The sequence below is a fragment of the Anoplopoma fimbria genome, chromosome 14 (genome assembly GCF_027596085.1).
Source record: "Anoplopoma fimbria isolate UVic2021 breed Golden Eagle Sablefish chromosome 14, Afim_UVic_2022, whole genome shotgun sequence".
NCBI lineage: Eukaryota > Metazoa > Chordata > Actinopteri > Perciformes > Anoplopomatidae > Anoplopoma > Anoplopoma fimbria.
The window spans coordinates 6,607,021-6,626,837 of NC_072462.1; the positions used below are offsets into that span (position 1 = coordinate 6,607,021).

General features: G+C 42.2%; 1 protein-coding gene across 4 annotated transcripts; it reads right to left on the bottom strand.

Moving 5' to 3' along the window:
• Positions 1-426: 426 nt before the first annotated feature.
• Positions 427-18,945, bottom strand: camsap1a (calmodulin regulated spectrin-associated protein 1a). 4 transcript variants are annotated; one of them, XM_054611913.1, is made up of 19 exons: positions 18,695-18,945; positions 18,031-18,230; positions 13,164-13,426; positions 11,832-11,993; positions 11,668-11,748; positions 10,272-10,331; positions 9,689-9,830; positions 9,106-9,245; positions 8,925-9,021; positions 8,379-8,505; positions 7,961-8,046; positions 7,237-7,318; positions 4,750-7,132; positions 4,520-4,656; positions 3,618-3,826; positions 2,942-3,029; positions 2,720-2,841; positions 2,020-2,138; positions 427-1,894 (listed from the first exon to the last, which is right to left on the bottom strand). In XM_054611913.1, the coding sequence occupies exons 2-19, from the start codon at positions 18,227-18,229 to the stop codon at positions 1,604-1,606; spliced, it is 4,788 nt and encodes a 1,595-aa protein (XP_054467888.1). In that variant the 5' UTR covers position 18,230; positions 18,695-18,945; the 3' UTR covers positions 427-1,603. The 4 variants fall into 4 exon arrangements, with proteins under 4 accessions (XP_054467888.1, XP_054467886.1, XP_054467890.1 ...); XM_054611911.1 differs by having other exon boundaries at positions 2,720-2,853; XM_054611915.1 differs by lacking the exon at positions 10,272-10,331.
• Between the last annotated feature and the right edge of the window lie 872 nt (positions 18,946-19,817).

Here is a 19,817-nt window from a genome sequence, read left to right on the forward strand (position 1 = left end):
AGATTGAGGGTATTATTGGCTTTAATAGTGTATAGATCTGTATAAGACCTAAACAGCCTAACAGATCTTTCATAAACATATTGTCCTCCACCACATCCAATAGAGACAGAGAGGGAAAATAGAGCAGCAGCGCGAGACATTTAAGGATGAAAGTGACAAAAAGGAAGAGTGAAACAGGAAGAAAGAGGGTAAAATAAAGAAAAGGGGAGTGTTTAGGATCCGATGCACAAACTGTATATAATACAGTGCACACACAAAAATGCGCACAGACCACTAAAACTTAAGCAAGCACACACACCTCATCAGAAAACATACCTAGTTGCATTTTATTATATCTCTTCAAAATAAATAAACAGAAAATATAACACAATGAAATAAGACATCTCTGACAGCCTGTAACACAAATAAACCTCAAAATAGTGCCTGCTTCTTAGTAAACATAACTTGTACGTAATGTACAAAAAATACTACTCAGAAATGTACAAAATGCAGCAAACAAATATCAAGTATTGTGCAGTTTTCTCCCCAGATTACACCCGCTGCTGACAGCCAGTCATTACAGGGTTTTTTCATTACAAATTACCAGTGTTGAGTGCCAGCAGCTACATTAAAATCGTACGTCTCACTAGAATCTAGTGAGCAGTTAATGAGCAGCAAACAGCTCTGTGGCAAAGCTCAGTTGATTTTGGTGCAGCAACATGAGCCAGCCAGGGGAACTCAGTTGGCTCTCACATGTGGTGGAATATAAGTATGAAGTTAATACAATATAATGCACTACTGAAAAGGTATAATGCACTGAATCTGAAAATCACTTCCTGTTTGGAATACTAGGACAATTCCCCCTTCTGTAAAACTTTATTTCTCTTCCGTCTCTGTAACAGCAGCACAAAGCTCCCAAACAAAAACAAAAAAATGTTGCTTTGCTCCATAGTTCTGTTGTCGTTTTAAAGCATAATCGAGAGAGTGAGAGAACACATTCAGAGCAGGATGCAGAGGAGGGTGCATTCAGCTCTCCCCTTCCTTAAAACAAAGACTCACACACTTCCCACAAACACACTTAATAGAAAACAAGACTGGACATTATCACTCACTAACATCCATTCCATCCTTACATTAAAAAAAGTTAGTTCCATCTTCTAAAAGCACTGACCAGTAGGGTTTACTGGTGAATAATAGGGGCTCTGTATGTGGAGCCTGGATTAATCACAGCAGAAGGGTATTTTTTTGCCGAGCTGAAATAGCATTATCAAGTGAATGTCCACCACTGCCTGTAGTTGCACTTGGTATCAGTAGTATGCTCGCTACTGTTAAGTAGATACAGTGGTTTTCGACTTGAGGCTCCATCACCCCTTCACTGCTACATAAGAATCAGTCCTTCATCAATAGTGCCTAATTATGTAGAATGACCCATAAATTAAAATTGTGACATGCAGAGTAAAAAGCTAAAGAGACAAAAGAAAAAAAAAAAACATTCAGACTGACATCTTCATTCTTTAGAAACATCTAACCACCCTGTCAGTCACATGGTCACATGTCCATCATCATTGGGTCCTGCCCAACAGTAGCAGATAGAACAGAAGTTACTCCATTAGTGTCGTCTTTCTCACTTCCTCCGTGCACTCCCTGGTCTCTTCACGTGCCAGAGTTGATTGTGGATGGTCAGGGCGTCCACGGTGACCGACACCGACTTGGCGGGGATGTGGTTGAACTGCTTGCGGTCGGAGCTGTACTTGAAGAGCTTGTCGATCATCTTCCGGCTGATAGAGCGCGGCCCTGTGCCTGTGAACTTGATGATCTCCTCTGTGTCCGGCGAGTACGAGTAAATGCCACGGAACTGGCACCCACCGTCGCGGAAGAGGATGAGCAGGTGATTGGACTCGCACTTTTCCAGCTCCTGGGTGAAGTGAAACAGACGCAAGATTAAGTGAGAACTGTGCAAATAAAAGATAAAAAAAATACTTTATATATTGACAATTAATAATCAGCATCAATAAATACATTTCAAATGACCACACTGACCTCCAGAATAACATTCTTTTGGCCCTCGTTAACCTTTCCAGCCAGACAGCAGTGAGCAATGGCATTGATGATGATTGGCTTGTTGGACTTAGAGCTCGGCTCCTTGAAGAGTTTAGGACCTTTAACAAACAAAACGTAACAATAAGATTATATGTCAAATGGATGAATAAGGAATAGTTTTCGAAAATATGCAGATTTGCTTTCTTGCCAAATTACATAGAATATTGATACCATTTTCATTTCTGCTCATTAACTATGACGCTGGAGCAGGGAATAGACTAGTTTAGCTTTGCATGAAGACTGGAAGCAGTGTCGGGTGCAGTGACTTCCTGGTTTCTCTGCTAGTTGATTTGCACCGTTGTGGTAAAGGCAAGATTCCAGGAAGTCATGGCTCGAACCCAGAAATTGTTCCATGGCGCGTTGCCTCTTTTATTTTAAACAAGGCTAGCTAATTTCTCTATATAGGCACTCTACAGGCTCTGTAGTTTTTCTACAGATTAAATAAATGCTAAATTAGGCAGATATTGGCTCTGGCTTTGTATTTATCAGAAAGACATGAGAGTGGTATCCATATTCTCATCTAACTCTCAGCAAGAAAGCAACACAAGCAGCAACGTTCAAATAATTTCTTTAAAACAAGTGATAACAAATGATCACTTTGTCAGGGCGAAGATAATTGAATAAGATATATCATTTTCACCATTGTACTCGGTCGAAGTGATTGAAGAGGCTATAGAGCCGTTCTCCCAGTCCCTCTCCATGTTCCTGCTCGACGCCCTGCTCAGCATGGGGAACGACTCCATGGAGCACACAGATCCGGCCCTGGAAGACACACTTATAGATCAATCAAATTACCATTTAAACACAAGAGATGAGAAGAGATTATCACCTCTGTTCTTACACTCAACACAGAAAGTCTCACCTGTGGGACTCCGCCCCTCCAGAGATGATGCTGTCCGCCTCGGTCGCCAAAGAGAGCGTTGATCCTCGATGATTGCAGCTCAGATCAGCTGAAAATGACGGAGATGGAAGGATTTTGTACCAGTTTCTTTACTAAACAAAAGGACATTGTTGTTTGCTCTTTCCACACCTGTTCTACTGTGTATATTGTACCAGTTTACAACCCTGTGATTCGAACAAGGGACAGAATCTGCACAATTGGCAAGACAACGTAATGACAAATGGATCATAAATGAGTCAAAATCAGCTTCTCTTAGAAGGATGAGCAGTGTAAAAATATATAGCTGACTCCTCAAGGGTTTGTCACGTTAACTCTTTTTTAACGGGCCGTGTATGTATATTGATTTCACATCATGCAGAGCAGGTTAGAAGGTTCACCTCCCCTGCAGTCTGCTGCTGAGCTTTTGGCTTTGATCAACATAGACTTCTTCAGAGAATTACCTGCATAACACACATGTACACACTCAGAGGATGACAACGAATGTACACAAGTGAAGAAAACAGAAAATACACCTAGACAAAGACACCGTTCTAACATGACAACAAATATATAAATATATAAAGACATATATATAATGATATAAACACCGAGCACGACACAAAACTATACGCTGTTTAAGTGCTAAAGGTTTTCTTACGTGTGGTGGATCCTTTGGAGAGGCTGTTGGACTCTACGCGGTGCAGTGATTTAGGTCTGCTCTTGCGGGATTTAGTGCGTGGGTGGGGCTTGACGAGACCTTGCTCCTCCATCAACGCTTCCTGCTTCCTCCGCAGGTATTCCTGCTTAATTATTTCTCGTCTCGCCTTCTCCTCCTCCTTGCGAACACGGTCCTCTTCTGCCTTGCGCCTTGAAGTTAAGACAGGCAGAATTTAACTGCATGACAAAGAGACACCTACACGTACCTGCAGAATTCAGCCCTTCTCACACAGGGCTAGTATAACCTGACGACCTCTAGCACTTTGTAATACTTGCAGAGCTTGTCTGTGATCTTAATCCTCCAAATCTGCCATGTCTGTATTTTGCACAAATTACCTACCACATTTCGTCAAACACAGGTCAACCAGTCAAAATTATGGAGGTTGAGTTGGCAATTTTAAATGAAAGTTTTGACAGCATTATTGGTGCAATTTCTGGAGGCTCCTCTCGCTACACAGCATGATAAGTACTGCTGTATAGTCTTTTTTTTTTACGTTTGAAAATTCTATTACATTTTTCCAATGAAGCTTTAAATGTCTGTCACCATAATTGTAAGTTGTTATCACCCTAAGAAAATGGGCAAATGTGTTATTATGGTTATAAAAACGTAAATTATAGTGCTGTTAGATTGTGTGTGTGGTAGTTTCTGACCGCAGTGAAATGTTGTTGTTTAGGTTTAACACCAACAAATACGGAATGAAGCGGACTATTTCATAAGATAAAAAACGTGTTGAGAATTTTTGAAAAGATTACATCTATCTAATACTAGTTCTGTGCAAATAGGGCCTTTAATGTCATTGTTTATACATTTTTAATTTGTGAGTGTGTTACACAAAAACATACCTGGTCTCATCACGTTTTATCTCACTCTCAACTTCATGATGCTGTTTGCGTAGTCTCTTCTCTTCGGCTTTGCGTTGCTGCTTCATGAGGAAGGCAGCACGACGTTTTGCCAGTTCATCCTCTGCTTTCTCATCATCCTGGAAGATAAAAAAATGATGAGTCAAATTAGTAAATATGTTTCCCGGAAGGTAGTCTTAATATTACAAAACTTAGACAGCCAATAATTTTACCTTAAAGAAGAAACCTATCACATTCTTCTGCTCGCCTTCTGCCGTGCAGTCTGTAACATCCCCACTGCCATCCACCAGGGGATCATTAAGCTCTGATAGGTCCACCTCGATCAGTTGACCCTTGACCCTTGTATATTCATCTCCACCCACAGCCTCTTTCCCTGAGTTGGCAACTTTGCTCTCCTCATATCCTGCATCCTGTGTGGGAGACATCAATGTACTGTCCAAGAAGCACTCAGATCCTTCTCCACTGCTGTGTTGGTCGGAGTCATGGCGGACTCTGAAGGTGGTGTTTCTCTGAATGCTTCCCTCTAGTCTGGAGCTCTCAACAATACTCTTCTCCTGGAATCTACCGGAATTTTCTCTGCCCTCCAGTGATTGAGTACACGACTTGATAGAAGCCATCTTGCTGTTCTCTTTACTTTGCTTTTGCTCCGAGGCCTTGCTGCGTTGGCTGGAGCTGAGCTTGGGAGGACGTCGAGAAGGGGCAGTGCTGCTGCCGCTGATATCTACAAAGTGAACTGCAAAAGATCTGGAGTCTGAGGTAGAGGATGTTGATTGTGTTAATGTGTTGGGGCTCCCGCAAGGGCTTGATTCCACACATTCCGGAGGTGACACCGCGCGCTTCATCGGAATTTCAGGAGGTGACGCCGCGCGCTTCATCGGCAGCTCTGGAGGTGACACCACACGCTTCATCAGCAGGTCTTGCTGTAAGGAAAGTTGCATCATCTGCTGCTGGATGGAGCTAATAGCTTCATTGAGGAGATCTATGGAGTGGGAACACTCATTCAAGTCAGGTTCAGCCACGTTATCCTGGGACAGCTTGTTGTTCCTGTTCATCTGTCCTCCCTCTGTTTGACCTGCCTTCGCCTGCACCTTCAGAGCATCAAGACAGGAGTCATCCCGACATGACAGGGTCTTTATTTTACCCCTGTCTGTTAGCTCCGAGGATTGCTGTGAGTGTTTCAGCGGGAGGGGAAGCGTGTCACTCTTCCCTCCGCCCTTCTTGACGATGTTCAAGAACGCAGCTTTCCCTAGCTTTAGTCGCTGCCGTGCCGACATGGTCTCCATCTTCTTCTTCTGATACTCGATGGCTCGTCTTTGCTCTTCCAGCTGCATGTGAAGTTGCAGCAGCTCTGAAGGCACTACTGGGGGACTCGCCACCATGTTCTTCCCCAAAACAGAACTAGGCTCCTTTCCTAGCCAGCTGGAGGCGCAGTCGCTCCTCAGTTGCCAGGGAGAGCCAGGGGCAACCTCAGAACCATCTGGTGTCGTCTTCTGAGAGCTGCTGGTGCTTGAGTATCCGTCACGTAGGCCAAGTTTCAGGAGCTTTCTCTCTGCAAAGCTGGTCATCTTGACACTGGTGCTGCACGAAGCGCTGCAGCTGCTTGCCCACGACACGGTGCTGTGGCAAGGGCTTGAGCGTCCACTGCCGCCTTCCTTGTCGTCCCGCTCAGTAACCTTCGAGTCTTCTCTCAGTTTGGCTGACTCACCCTCTCCAAATTCACACACCTCTCCTTCCTCTAAGAATTTGCCCTTTCCTCTCCTCACGACTTCTTTACTCAGCTCCATCTGATCGTCCTCCTCATCGTCTTCCTCGAGGTCGGCAATGTCAGAGTCAGAGTCAAGCCCTGTTTCGAACGCAGGCGAGGGAGGAGTGTGGCAGTCTGTCTCTCCTGACAAATGAAGGAAAAAGCCCGGGGACAGCGTCTTCTCAGACTGAGAGATGCCTGACGACCCCTCCGTGGGTGGCCTGAGGGAGCTAGGGAGGGATTCCGCCACAGGTATGGGCGTAAAGGTACACTTGTTTAACTCGGCCGCAGAGGGTTTCCTCTGTGAGGTGCTCGGGACATTATTGGCTGCTTTCCTAGCAGCTGCTGTCCCTTTACAGCGACTCTCACCACTCTCCTCCTCCTTGTTCAGGCTGATGCTCTTCTCTTTGGCTGGCTTAGTGATGGCAGGCATCAAAGGTTCCAGATAGTAGCTGTCTGCCGATTGGTGGGAAGGAAAGGGACCCACGTCAGCGCGGGGAGAGCAACGAGTACCGGAAACCCTTGAGGTGGATGTTGCACTCGGAATTTCAAGCTCATCCTGCTCCATGTCACTCCCAAGTCGACATCGAGAAAATGCAGAAGGGTGGATTACAGCAACAAGTTCTTCCTCTTCTATTTCCTCCTCTTCATCCTCTATGCGCATGTGACTGAGCAGGCTTTGACCACTGAGCTTGTGTTGAGGCAGTTGAGGGCACAGCATGTGTTTGGGGGTAATGCTCAATATATTGGAGGCCAGGCTGTCTTTGCTGATGGAGCGAGCGAGGCTGATACTGTCGGCGTCGTCCTCCAGGGGACAATGCAAGGCGTAGGGGACGGGCTGCGATAAAGGCCTGGACAGGGAGAGAGGGACGAATACAATTCATTTAAGACAAGTATCATCAACATTTGTCTACTACACCTGTACCTGCTGACACATTGTTATCACACTGCTCACCTCTGCCTCCTCTCTGGCCAGGCCAGTATTGAGCCCTGAAGCTGCCCATCCCGTGTCACAGAGTTGGACCTATTTCTCAGAACTGTACAAAGAAAATATGATCAATATAACAACAAGGACTTCTCAAACATGCAACGTTAATTGTGGATGATTTGAATAATAATAATAATAATTAAGCCTTTATTAGTCCCACAATGGGGAAATTATTTCTCTGCATTTAACCCATCCCGGAGGAGCAGTGGGCTGCAATGAAGCGCCCGGGGAGCAACTTGGGGTTAGGTGTCTTGCTCAAGGACACCTCGGCATGTTGCCGGTAGAGGGGTTTGAACCACCAACCTTGTGGTTACGGGACAAGCGCTCTACCTCATGTGCCACAGCCGCCCCATAGTCTACACTTCGGAAATTAAGTCTCTAGATTGAATATAAAACTCACTCCAAAGGATCTGATATTAAAGTGTACTATTCTAAAATCTTACATCCCTAAATATCAAAGTGAAATGGCTACATTAACAACTAATCAAGTACCTTGTTTTTTGTGAGAAGTGGATATTCAAATAAGAAAGATAGAAGAATACAATTGATGTACATTTCCCCTTTAAAAAACAATCAGACTCTTCTTCCTGCTCTTTATCTTCCCTCTCCCTTTTCTCTGTTTAAACAACTGTGTCCGGACATGAGGCAGCAAAGTGCACTGGGGCCTGAGTAAATATTTGTTAAATCTTACCTGAAGTGCTCTCCTCAGTCACTTTCTGTTGTCTCTGTCTCAGCGGAAGTAAAGAGTGAGATGGGCTTAGGGGGCTTTGTTTACCGCTGTGAGGAAAAGAATGAGAGATTTGGGTTTTGATGTTAAATCTGGTTTGCTTTTAGCTTCTCAAATGTTTAAATAATGTTGCTTTTCTTAAACACCCCATATGACAATAATATATTATGATTATATAATTAAAAGATTTAGGAAGATGCTACCATAGGTTAAGTACTGAAGCATTTATAATACTGCAGTGAAAATGGTGCTGTAAATGTATTGTGGGAATGGACAATAAAATACTAATATAAAATACAGAACATTAATCAGTAAACCTGGGACTTGAGAGTAAAACTGTCTGTGTGTTATGTTACTGGAAAACACAGTTTGTTGATATTACCTGAAGTCAGGACTCGGGGACGTGGTCAGGATGTCAGCAGAGTTTGATGATGCCAGGAAACTACGTTTTGTGACGTTGGAGATGGGAATATGAGATCTTGAAGTCTTGGGCTGAAGCAGCAATCTCACTACACAAATGATAAAGGACATATAAACCATTATAAGAGATCCTATAACATAAGGCGCCATTGTTCCAAAAGCCTCTAGTAGTTTGATTAAAAAACAATCAAAATCGGAAATACTTCATTGATCCCCGGGGGGAATTGGCACATTACAGTGTTTCCTATATAAGCATAAAGCAATATATGAAAAATGTATATAAAGGACTATGAGTAATGTAAATTGTGTACATAATGCTATAATATAACACACAATATATGCAGAGAATACAAGTAAATAACAAAAAATAATCATAATAATTAATGAGAAATACAAAAAATAGGTGTAAATGCATGCATCAAACACGCACAACATACAACCAAGGCTTAAATAAGTGATTAACTATTTATTTATAAGAAAATATGTTAAAGTAGAGAGTGTGTTATACCATCTCTGATTTCATGAAGGTCCCTGGGCTGCACAAAGTCTGGCCTCACGATCTCAAACCACCAGAAGAGCTCAGCAATGAAGACCATCACGTTATTCTGCAAGACACAATGATCACGTTCAACGTTAATACATTACACCTGTTTTTTAACTCTCTGGTTGTGAAGTGTGTTGGGGCTCACCTTTAGTACTGGTGGAGAATACAACATGTCCTCGGGCTTCAGATAGAAGCACTTGTTCAGGTATTCATGAGAAAACTCTTGTATTAGATGGATGTTGTACATACTGTCTGCTATAGAGGGGACCTCCTTCAGACAGATATCTGCACAGAACAGAAAAACAATGGTCAATACTCCCTGTAAAAGCTAAGGGGTAGATCAAGACTGTTTTAAGTCTGCTTCTTATGACAGGCTTTAGAGGAATATGTTTGGCATTTTACAAAATCCCATTTGCTCGCTTGCAGAGAGGTTGGATGAGAAAATCATTAACACACTCATATTTTTATGTTAAATATGAGGAATTACTGCTTTATCTGTGTGAAGCGAAAAAAGGAGCAATAATGTATTAATGAGTGTGTGAATAATTGAACTTTAGAGATGCTAGTAAGCTGATTTGTTTGCTTTAAATCTACACCTAGCCAGGCTATTTATTCCCCCTACTTCCAGTCTTAAAGTTAAGCCAAGCTAACCGTCCTCTGGCTCTAGCTTATATTTAGCATCCAGGCATTAGAGTGCTATCGATATACAGTCCAGTTTGTCACTGTACCTTCCAGTCTAATGAGTTCTGGGCAGTAGAAGTGGATCACAGCCAGCAGAGCTGTGCCGTCACACGCATCCTTCAACAGGTCGTCCAACAGAGGGAAGTGCTGAAGCGCTCGACCCGACAGGTGATCTCGGCGGTAACGCACCTACACAGGAAGAGAGGACACGAGTTTAAACAAACCACACAAGGGTATCTAATCAGGAAACTGAGTGACATGCTCACACAAACAAACACAACATTTCTCACTTTGTAAATGATTCTCTGACTCTCTTTAACTCTTTTGAGAGTAGGTATCTGTAAGTGGCATCAAGTGCTTGATTACCTTTAATTATCTTTTATCAGATTAGGTCATGTGGAGCTTTGAAATGTCTTTCAGAGCACCGTGGGCATCTGAACTGTCATGTGGTACAATAATAAGTGCCTTTGCTCATAAGGACTTGCAAGGATGTTAAACACTTTCAGGTATAATAATATAAATAAGAACAAGGAGGGTTTAGTGGTTGATGCATGTGATTCATGACAAAAAAGGGAAAAACAATCAAGGTCAGGATAAAGTAAAGAAAAGGATCAATGGTGAGTACATTACCATGCGAGAGTACTCCACAGGCTCCAATAAGTAGCTGGCCAGAGCATGCAATATATCAGGCTGGTGAGGGAAGAAATAAATGATTGGGAGGATGTTAATGAAATGAAATGAGGCAAGCCGTGACTGGACGAGGGGAGTCGACACATGAGTTATAACTGCCCGGTTTTCCACTTCACTCTGCCGGATCAAAACAAAACAGAAAGCGTAGAAATGTACAGAGGGGTTTGGATGTTTTGAGGGAGGGGAGGTGATGAATGTGAAAGCTCAGCTGAATACTGAAGGCACTGATAAGGGTTTGATGTAAAGTAAAAATCAAAAAATAAGCAGGAAAAAATGTGTCTCATGAGCTTGCTGTTTCTTTCTTTGCCACCAAGGGTCACTGTGTCTATACATCACTGCATTGGCTCCTTTTTGTGCTGTCTGACACTGACACTGAAACACACACATCTCATACAGACAGTCATACAAACACTCACACACACACAAAGAGAATGCTAGCGGTTGCACTTACAGGTACAAGCTTCCAGTACCATTTGGAGGGAGACTAGTATCCAAGAGGCAGGAAAGGGGGGTAAAGTTTTTGGGAGACACAAACAGGAAGAGCAGCAGACAAGTCAAAGGTCAGATACATGTGACAAGAAAATCGGATTATCCCCTGTTACCATGGAGACTGATCTGATCTTCAAGACACTGGAAAGGGTTCGGCAGAAAAAGGGGAAACTACCAGAGATGTTTGTGTATATTGTAAGTAAAAAGAGTATTTTTACACTCTGTATTTGACTCTAATGCAATCCTATTAGAGAAGTAACCCAAAAAGACACTGTGTTTACACTTGTCTTATAACAATAGGCCCTTTCTGGTCAAATATCAAATATGAATACACAGACATAACAATTCTCATTATCTTCAATCACCATCACAAATAAACGTACACAAATCCGCTCGGAATTGAAGAAGATGCTATTTGCAATTCCAGTTTTCTTCAGTATCAAAGTAATCCAGTGAGACCTGACTGCACATACATGGGTACATTGCTAACAGAAACTGCTACCAGCTAATTCAGCAAATACTTTTAATGGTGCCAATTTGGCAGATGTATACAATACTAAGGCCAAAAACACAGGGCTCCAGTTGTAGCCCACAGCTATACGTGTCTCAATCCGTGATCAGTAGGTGATATGAGGTCATCATCAGATCTCAATGCAGGCAAGATCCAATGACTAAACCTTCACACGTGATTGTTAATGCACCCAGTAAGGAAAGAATGCATGCATACAAAATCCCAGACAGACAGACAATAAACAAAGGCTACACAATTAACAAATAAAGACACTATTCAGCAGAGAGGAAGCTTTTTTTCTGAAGCAGTGTGAGAAAGAGACACACAAGCTGTTACCTTCTGGTGACTGGGTGACTCCAGCAAATGTTGCTTCATTTTCAGCTCTTTTTCTATGATCTCCCTCATCTTTATGTTCACCTGTAACGACAAAGGTACCTAGGGTCAACACAGATAGATGAAAGCACAAATGTCAAATATTAACACCCATGAATGGTTCTTACCTTGTTGATCCAGAACACCATTGCGTCTTCCAGGTCAAAAGGCAAGTCCTTGGAGGCACTGAAGTTGGAAAAACGCTTGACACTGGACACCACCTTCTCTATGCTGATCATCTCCACTATATAGGCCATCATCAGGGCATCAATAATGTGGACATGGGAGCTCTGGAAGAAAATAGGTGTTGCAGATTATATTGCATGCAAATACTGTACTGCTATTTCAGTTTAAGTGCATATTTGTGCTTTTCTGTGAAGAAAAAGATGATTTTACAATCACAAGAGGTCTGAAATGCTCCATCAGTGAGTTGCCGTGGAAACAGGGCAGAACTTCCTCACACGAACATGTAGAGTTCAAACAGCAAAATCCTCTTTGGGCTACATGCAAGCCGATCACTACTGTATGTCATTATTTTTATGACTCATCCGCTGTTTTTTATTGTTGCAAAAAGGTCAGTGGTGAGCTTAAGCTGTACAAAATGAAAGTGTGTGTGTTTTGAGTGGATCCTGGCAAAAGGTTTCCTTTTTTACTTAAAAAGGTTATTAAATTTGATGTCTCAAGCAAAGAATCTATTTCATGTAATGATGGCCTCAGAGTCTTTTCAGTGTCTCCCCTTGATATGAACCTCTGTCGCCAAGAGATTACTTTCACATACTGACATAAACTGCTGCTTCTCCGCCAGCGTCTTGTCTTTTCTATTTTCACACCTGTGGGATATGACTAATAACTCACAAGAGGGGGATCATATTAAATGAAAAATGCTGAGCATTTAGTTCATTTTGCTTCATGAATATTTTAGTTGAACACTCTAAAACTTGAAAAACATCCAGTGGTGCATTATTTATTCCAACACTGTTGCCTCATATTTGGCTCTGGAAAGCAAAGGCACCTTAGCTTGTTGCCAGATGGAAGCGTGGGTTGCCAGTCCATTAGTTATACTACTGCAGAGAATGTACCCTGATTGAAATAACAGTGAACATTTTCTAACCAACTTATTATCTACCGATTCTTAAATTAGTATTGGTTGATTGTTTTGGCCACTGTAAACCCAACATAGACATATTATCATATAAAGCTGTTTTATAGCAAATGTGTTTGCAAACGGTACTAGTCCAGCATAAACAGAGCAGCATAAGCATTCATTTGGAGTTGTGGGTCCAATATTCACTCCCCTTTTAGCTTTGTTTGGTCTCCTCTATCTCTTAAAGGGGATGTCTGTCTCTTTAGCATCTAAATGCTCCACTGTGTTCACCAGGGAGTGGCTGACTGACACAATTTTCTTGTGAGAGCAAAAGTGACTGTTGGTCTACAACCAGACATAAGGTGGAGCTACCCACCATCTTGATGGGAGTCGAGCTGAGGTCCATATCAGAGACAGGTGTGTTGTCTGTCTCCAGGACATAGATGCCTTTCCTGGACAGGGCCTGGATGACAGACTGGTGGCTTTGGAGTGAGGCGGCCTGCTCAGCGTGCAGGATGAGCCCACACACCCGGCAGTAGAGCTCTCCAGACTGCAGCAGGCGGATGATGGTGGGCTTGATGTGTTCCTGCTCATACTGGTCGGTGTAGAAGGGGTTCCGCAGGTCTGTAGGAATGTGATCTGGAGACAATGACGAGCATAAATGTATCATTAAATGAACGTCTACTTGATGAGACATTCAGGGTTAGTCAAGGAATTTATTTTACCTATTTAAGTTGTACCAAGTCACAAATCACACCGTGCATCCACACTATTTTTGTACACACACACACGCGGGTCCATCAATGCCTCACAATGTTACGTAACAGAGACTCTCCCAGGACCCAGACTTTGAAGGTATTACACTGTCTAATAAGAAACCAGTGCAAGAGGGAAGCACTGAGACACAGTCAATGGTTAAACAGCATGACTAGCAGTCCTGAAGGCCCATAGGTCGACCACAGGCTTTAAGCCAATGAGCTAACAGGACTTAGTGGTGAAACTTAAGCTGATGGTGCTGTCCCAGCCAGCGGGGTGTTTTAATGCTCATGGACACAGACATGGGGCAGCTATTTTTATACGCCTTGGACATGTTAATCCAGAGTTTAGGCCTGAAGCACTCATGAAATTTAGCTTCCAGCACTTTCTAGGTATATTTAGGCAGTATTAGGTGTATCTTATATGATAGGAAAATAAGGCAGACGCTTTAAAATATCCATATTTAAAAAGAGGATAAATGATGATACTTGGATCAATATTCAACCACTTAACAACAGCATCTTTTCTCATTAACTTCACTTAGAAGCCAGCTGACTGAGGTGAACAGACAAAATAAGGCCTACATCAGGGAAAACAAACAAAAACACACACACACACACACACACACACACACACACACACACACACACACACACACACACACACACACACACACACACACACACACACACACACACACACACACACACACACACACAGCAAAATGCAGGATGCGATCTGAGCTACAGCACACTGTGAAAACCATAGCTGTGTCTTTCTGAAACAGACTGCTTGCTTGGCACGGTCTACCTACAGTATCCATCTCACTCTGTGCTGCTGTGTAGTGCTGCCATATGGCCTGAAGAATCCCAGATCATGTCAGAAAACGCTCATCATACATTCATCCAGATCCGTCTTGATTTGTCTCATTTGTGTTTCTCTCAACAAGAGCAAATCTTGCATGCCTTCCTCTGGCAGATTTCCAAACACATCTCTCTTTGTCCTGCCACTTCCTCATCCTCAGCTGTCCCAGAATGCCCAATCATCCTCCATGGTTGCCGTGGAGATGGTGATGGGGAATGCCAGCATGGCTGAAGGTGGGGGCTGGGTTGCAGTTTCATCCCATCACCAAGGCCTGCTCATTGAATCGTTTTATGGTCCCTGACATCAGGAGGTCGGTCTGTGTGTGTGTGTGTGTGTGTGTGTGTGTGTGTGTGTGTGTGTGTGTGTGTGTGTGTGTGTGTGTGTGTGTGTGTGTGTGTGTTATTGGCTTGGGGAATTGGAGGAGGAGAAGCAACCGTCCTAATCCTAGTTACTAATACCTTAGATATTTATCATCCACCTGATCCACGCGTTAAAGCCCACCCTGGTGTGAATGTGTGTGTGTGTGTGTGTGTGTGTGTGTGTAAAGTGGGAGAAATTAAGAGGAGGGGGTGCAGGGAAAGCCTTTGTTCCTACACAAGGTCAGATTGATCAGCAGAGATCTTGCTGACAGTCAGGGCAGGGCTGTCAGACTCTGGACTCTGCAGGGGAATACCACTATTATCTGCTATAAGAAGGCTTAATGGAGAATCCTCCTGAAGACAGTATGTTTGGGAAACATATCCTCTTAGCCAACGCACCCATTAGACACACTTATAAGCCTGACCCTGCAGAAAGAAAAAGAAAAGGCTGGTGAATGCAGCCAATCTGTCACGTTCTTTAGTTTAGCTGTGTGTAGCTTTTGAACAAGCATTCAGTAATTGCACATCATCATACTCATCATGTAGTTTTCATGTTTGATTTAATGGTAATTTATTGCATTGTTTATGTAAAAAATACCACTGGCTATTATATTAATTTCAGGTTTTTTTATATTCTCTATTTTTTAATATCTGGTATTGCTTGTGCAATTTAACATAACCCACACTCTTATATACATGTATTAATATACAGTTAATAACCGAGCAATGCATATATTTTTGGGGTGTGCTGGCTGATCGCAGATATACATAATGATAAATAAGAAACTAGCTATTGAAATAAATAAAAAAACGGTCCAATCAGATTTATTCTAAGTTATGATTGCATACAGGTAATATGTATTGAAGAAAATATGTCAAATTTTCATCCTACTGATTATTTATTTCAGTATGTATGTAAGTCTTTATGCTTTTGGTGTGGTTATCATTACAACATAAGATATTCATTCTAAAACATAATTTGAAAAAGAGGATAGTTTGATAAAAGTATGTGAAATATGAAACCAAAGAACAGCATCTCTCATCAGAATTAAAGTGATGGAAAAACTAATTTCCCTGGTTTCTAGTAACAACAATAGAGACAATTTTGGATATTTTCTTAAGGCCAATATAAGGCCTGTCATGAGTCTAAGCACACAGGCTGTGTTGAACAAAGACACAAGCCTTCAGTTCCAATCCCATTAACCACTTAAACATGTGACTGGCTATGCTGACTTTTTGCACATGCAGACAACACAGTCCTCCCAGCACCGCTGTGTGGGTTGGTTTGCTCTCTAATCTAATAAGACTGTTTTGGTTCCTCTGACCTCCACTCTGACTCTCAATGACCAGGGACTGTATCACAGTAAACAAACAGACACACTGTACATCAACACGATGTACTGTTTCAAAACAGTGAAACACCACTGACACGTGTTGGCACTGTTTATTGTAGATATTAAAGGATTAACAGGAATATAGTATTCTAAAGCATTTAGTTAAAAAATGTGATTCTGACTCGGTGTATTAGGTGTCAGTGGGCTTTTTGCCCAAATAATGCCATAATTCACCAATATTTAGCCAAGAACAGATGGCCTATAATATATTCATAAGCTTCAGTCAGCTAGCTGTCTTACATTATCATAGCCTGCTAACCAAAACAATTGATTCCTGCTTGAATCTAAATCTCATATCAGCTTTGTCACTGCATCATCGTGACGATAACAATGAGTAAGTAAGACGTGAGAGAGCAAAACTGCAAAACAAAAAGTTGAGAGACATCTCAACAGTAGCACACCTGACTAGGATTCACCAATTCTATACACCTGATCGCTATCGGCGTCCATATTAAGTGGACCGGGTATAAGTCATGACGTGACCGATACACAGAAAATGCATTTTCTTTGTTGCCCTCATAATAAAATTCAGTGTTTCAGCTATCAGTTACATTCATTCATTATCAACATGAAAAAAACTTAATGTACTGTACCATCTCTAACATATGGACTTGTTAAAGTTACGATAACTGTTAAACCATATAATGCTAGTACTGTCTATTCTGTGTGAAAAAGAAGTTAAGATAGTGTTGTTAGTGCAAGAAAGCAGTCTCTTTAAAGGGCACAATGTGATGTCAGGACGGGGCCAATCAGATTAAGGGAAGCAGGAAGCTTGATGGGGGGAAAAGGTGATGGTTTGGTGTTTATTATGGGCATCTGATCTCTGCCCTGTTGGGTAACAGGGAGGTAAAGCTTTAACCAGGAAGACAGAGCTCATGATACTTCCAGTGTTGGCACTAAACGTTAAAATGCTCCTGCTGTTAGGAGGTAAATGTGATATCAATCATGGTGATATGGTGCAATGCTGGTTGTGGATGTCAGATTTTTTAAATTTGAGAAAGTAATATCTTCACTTCGTAAAATAAGTTGTGTCTCTGAATGTGTATTCGCATATTTGTAACAGATTTGTATCATCCTTCATTATATTATAGTACCATCCTTCCTGATCAGCTGCTATTTACCTCAAAACACATTACAAGCTTTTAGGGTTTTGTTCCCCTCTCAGAGTCAATTTACTGAGTCATCCACTGAGAAACAGGAGACAGCACTTAAACTACATTATGTCTAGCTCATAAAATGAATATGATGATGTAGAGTTTTCCTTCCCTGAATGATTGTCTCTGTGTCTCCTTCCAAATGCCTCATTGTCACACTGATAAACTGAAATCGCGGAGACTAGTACGCTTGCAGGAACAGCACAGCTGATCTCCTGCTCACACTTCCCAGAGAGCAATCAGCCAGTGACACAAAAACCCACATTCAAGGAGTCATTTCCAGACATTTACTCACGCCCCGTCCATGTAGAGCAATCGTTTTGAATGTTTTAGTAGACCTCGTCAGAGCTCGCAAGGCTAGTGACCCGTGTATTAAAGACTTTGGCTGGCTCGTGAGATGTCGGCCTAAGTCTTCACCCACTAACATGAAAGGCGCTGGATTGTTGCTATGCTGATGTCTCTTTCTCAGGAAGTTTGTTTACAAATCAGGAAATCATTCGTGCAACTACAGTACTGAGTCTGTATTGCACAAATATTCTGATATTCCTTACAGATAAGGAAACCACTCCTGGTCTACACAGCAGGACTAGACACACTCATGCATAGTAGATTTTTGCTCCAATAAATAAATAAATAAACAAACAAAAGCACGGCATAATGTAACTTACATGACTCAAAGTCTCATATGTAAGAGGTAAACATGGAGGAAGCCTTACCTATACCATAAGCTTTGGCGAACAACCAGCGGAGATTTGCGTCTATTTTGGCTCTTGCAGAGTCGTAGAGCTCCAGGGGTACGACCTGAGCCTCCATGCCTCCTCCACCTCCACCTCCACCATCATCATCTGCTGCTGATGATGCTGATGCTGCCCTCCTCCAGGTGCTGTCCCTGCCAGCACTCACCTCCACATCCATCCTGCATAGAGACACATACACACACACACACACACAACAACAAAAATAACATCATTGCTGGGAGTAGCAGCAGATTGCATGACATCATTGATATGAAGGACAACAAGCAGGGGCCTGGCCTCACTGACAGCACCTGCTCTCATGATGATGATGATGATGATGATGATGATGAGGATGAAATACTACATAGATACATATTATTCAGTCATGCATGATTTGTATTCAGATGCCATAAGAACACCATTTTCTTTGCACCTTTGCAGCTCTTTTGGACATAAATAAGAAATACTATCAGAAAATATCAAGCATCTTCTACCTAGGACCTAGGGAGAGCAGAAAATGACCTACCACCATCCTGGCCCCATTGAGTTCATAGTATTACCATTAGCTGGGTGAGCTAAGCTGAACTGCGCACGCACACACACACACTGGGGGGGAAAAAAATACAAGATAACAAAGACTCACCTTTAGGAGTGCATCTATGTTGCTCTGCACAGCTTTGTGTTTGAGACGGGTTGTTAAAACGCAGACATGCTCCCCTGGCTTCTGCTGGCCGTGAAACAACAGAGGACTCCTCCCTGCAGAGACACACAGAGCTCCGGCCTCTCAGGATAAAGCTGCAGCTTGGAGGCGGATGCACGTTAATCCAATAATAAGAAATAAAAAAATCAGTTTGGCAACCATGCGGGAGTCTGTTTTCGAGGAAATTAATAATATCCAAAAGCCGGCTGTTTCATATTAAGGCTGTCAGAGCGGATCTAACGGTGCTCCGGCAGCCCTGTTGTAGGAGTCTCTATGGGGACGAGTGTTATTTTGTGTCTGCTCGGCTGCAGTATACCTGCTCACCTACAGGGGGCGCTGCAGGTGAGCATTGAGACCTATGACTGGGACAGAGAGCACTGGTACACACTACTGGTGATACTGCAGTATTGTAGCCTTCTTGTACCATAAAGTAAATCAATGAAGGTACATTTTCTCTTACCCCTCAACATTTTAACACCAAAATACAAGCACTTCATCTGTCTTAGACACGTTAGAGGTTTGGCAAGCAACAATGACCTATACGATTAATACAAGAAAAACACCCAAAACCTACTTTAAAAAGTGCTTGAGTACTATATTCATCTGCACAAATATGCTGGTATTCCTTACAGATAAGGTAAACCACTCCTGGGCTACACAGCAGGACTAGGCAAACTCATGCACAGTAGATTTTTTGCTCTAATAAAAAAATAAACAAACAAAAGCACAGCATAATGTAATTTACATGACTCAAAGTCTCATATTGTAGGAGCCTACATGAAGGACATGTAGCCCAAAATTGTTTGATATGAAATGAACAAACAAGACAGGAAAGATGAAATAAAGAAGTATCAGTCAAAAGTTTGGACACACCTTCTCATTCAATGGTTTTTCTTTATTTTTATTTTTTTCTACATTGTAGATTAATATTGAAGACATCCAAACTATGAAGAAACACATATGGAATTATGTGGTAAACAAACAAATGCTCAACAAACCAGAATATGTTTTATATTTTAGATTCTTCAAAGTAGTTGAATGAGAAGGTGTGTCCAAACTTTTGACT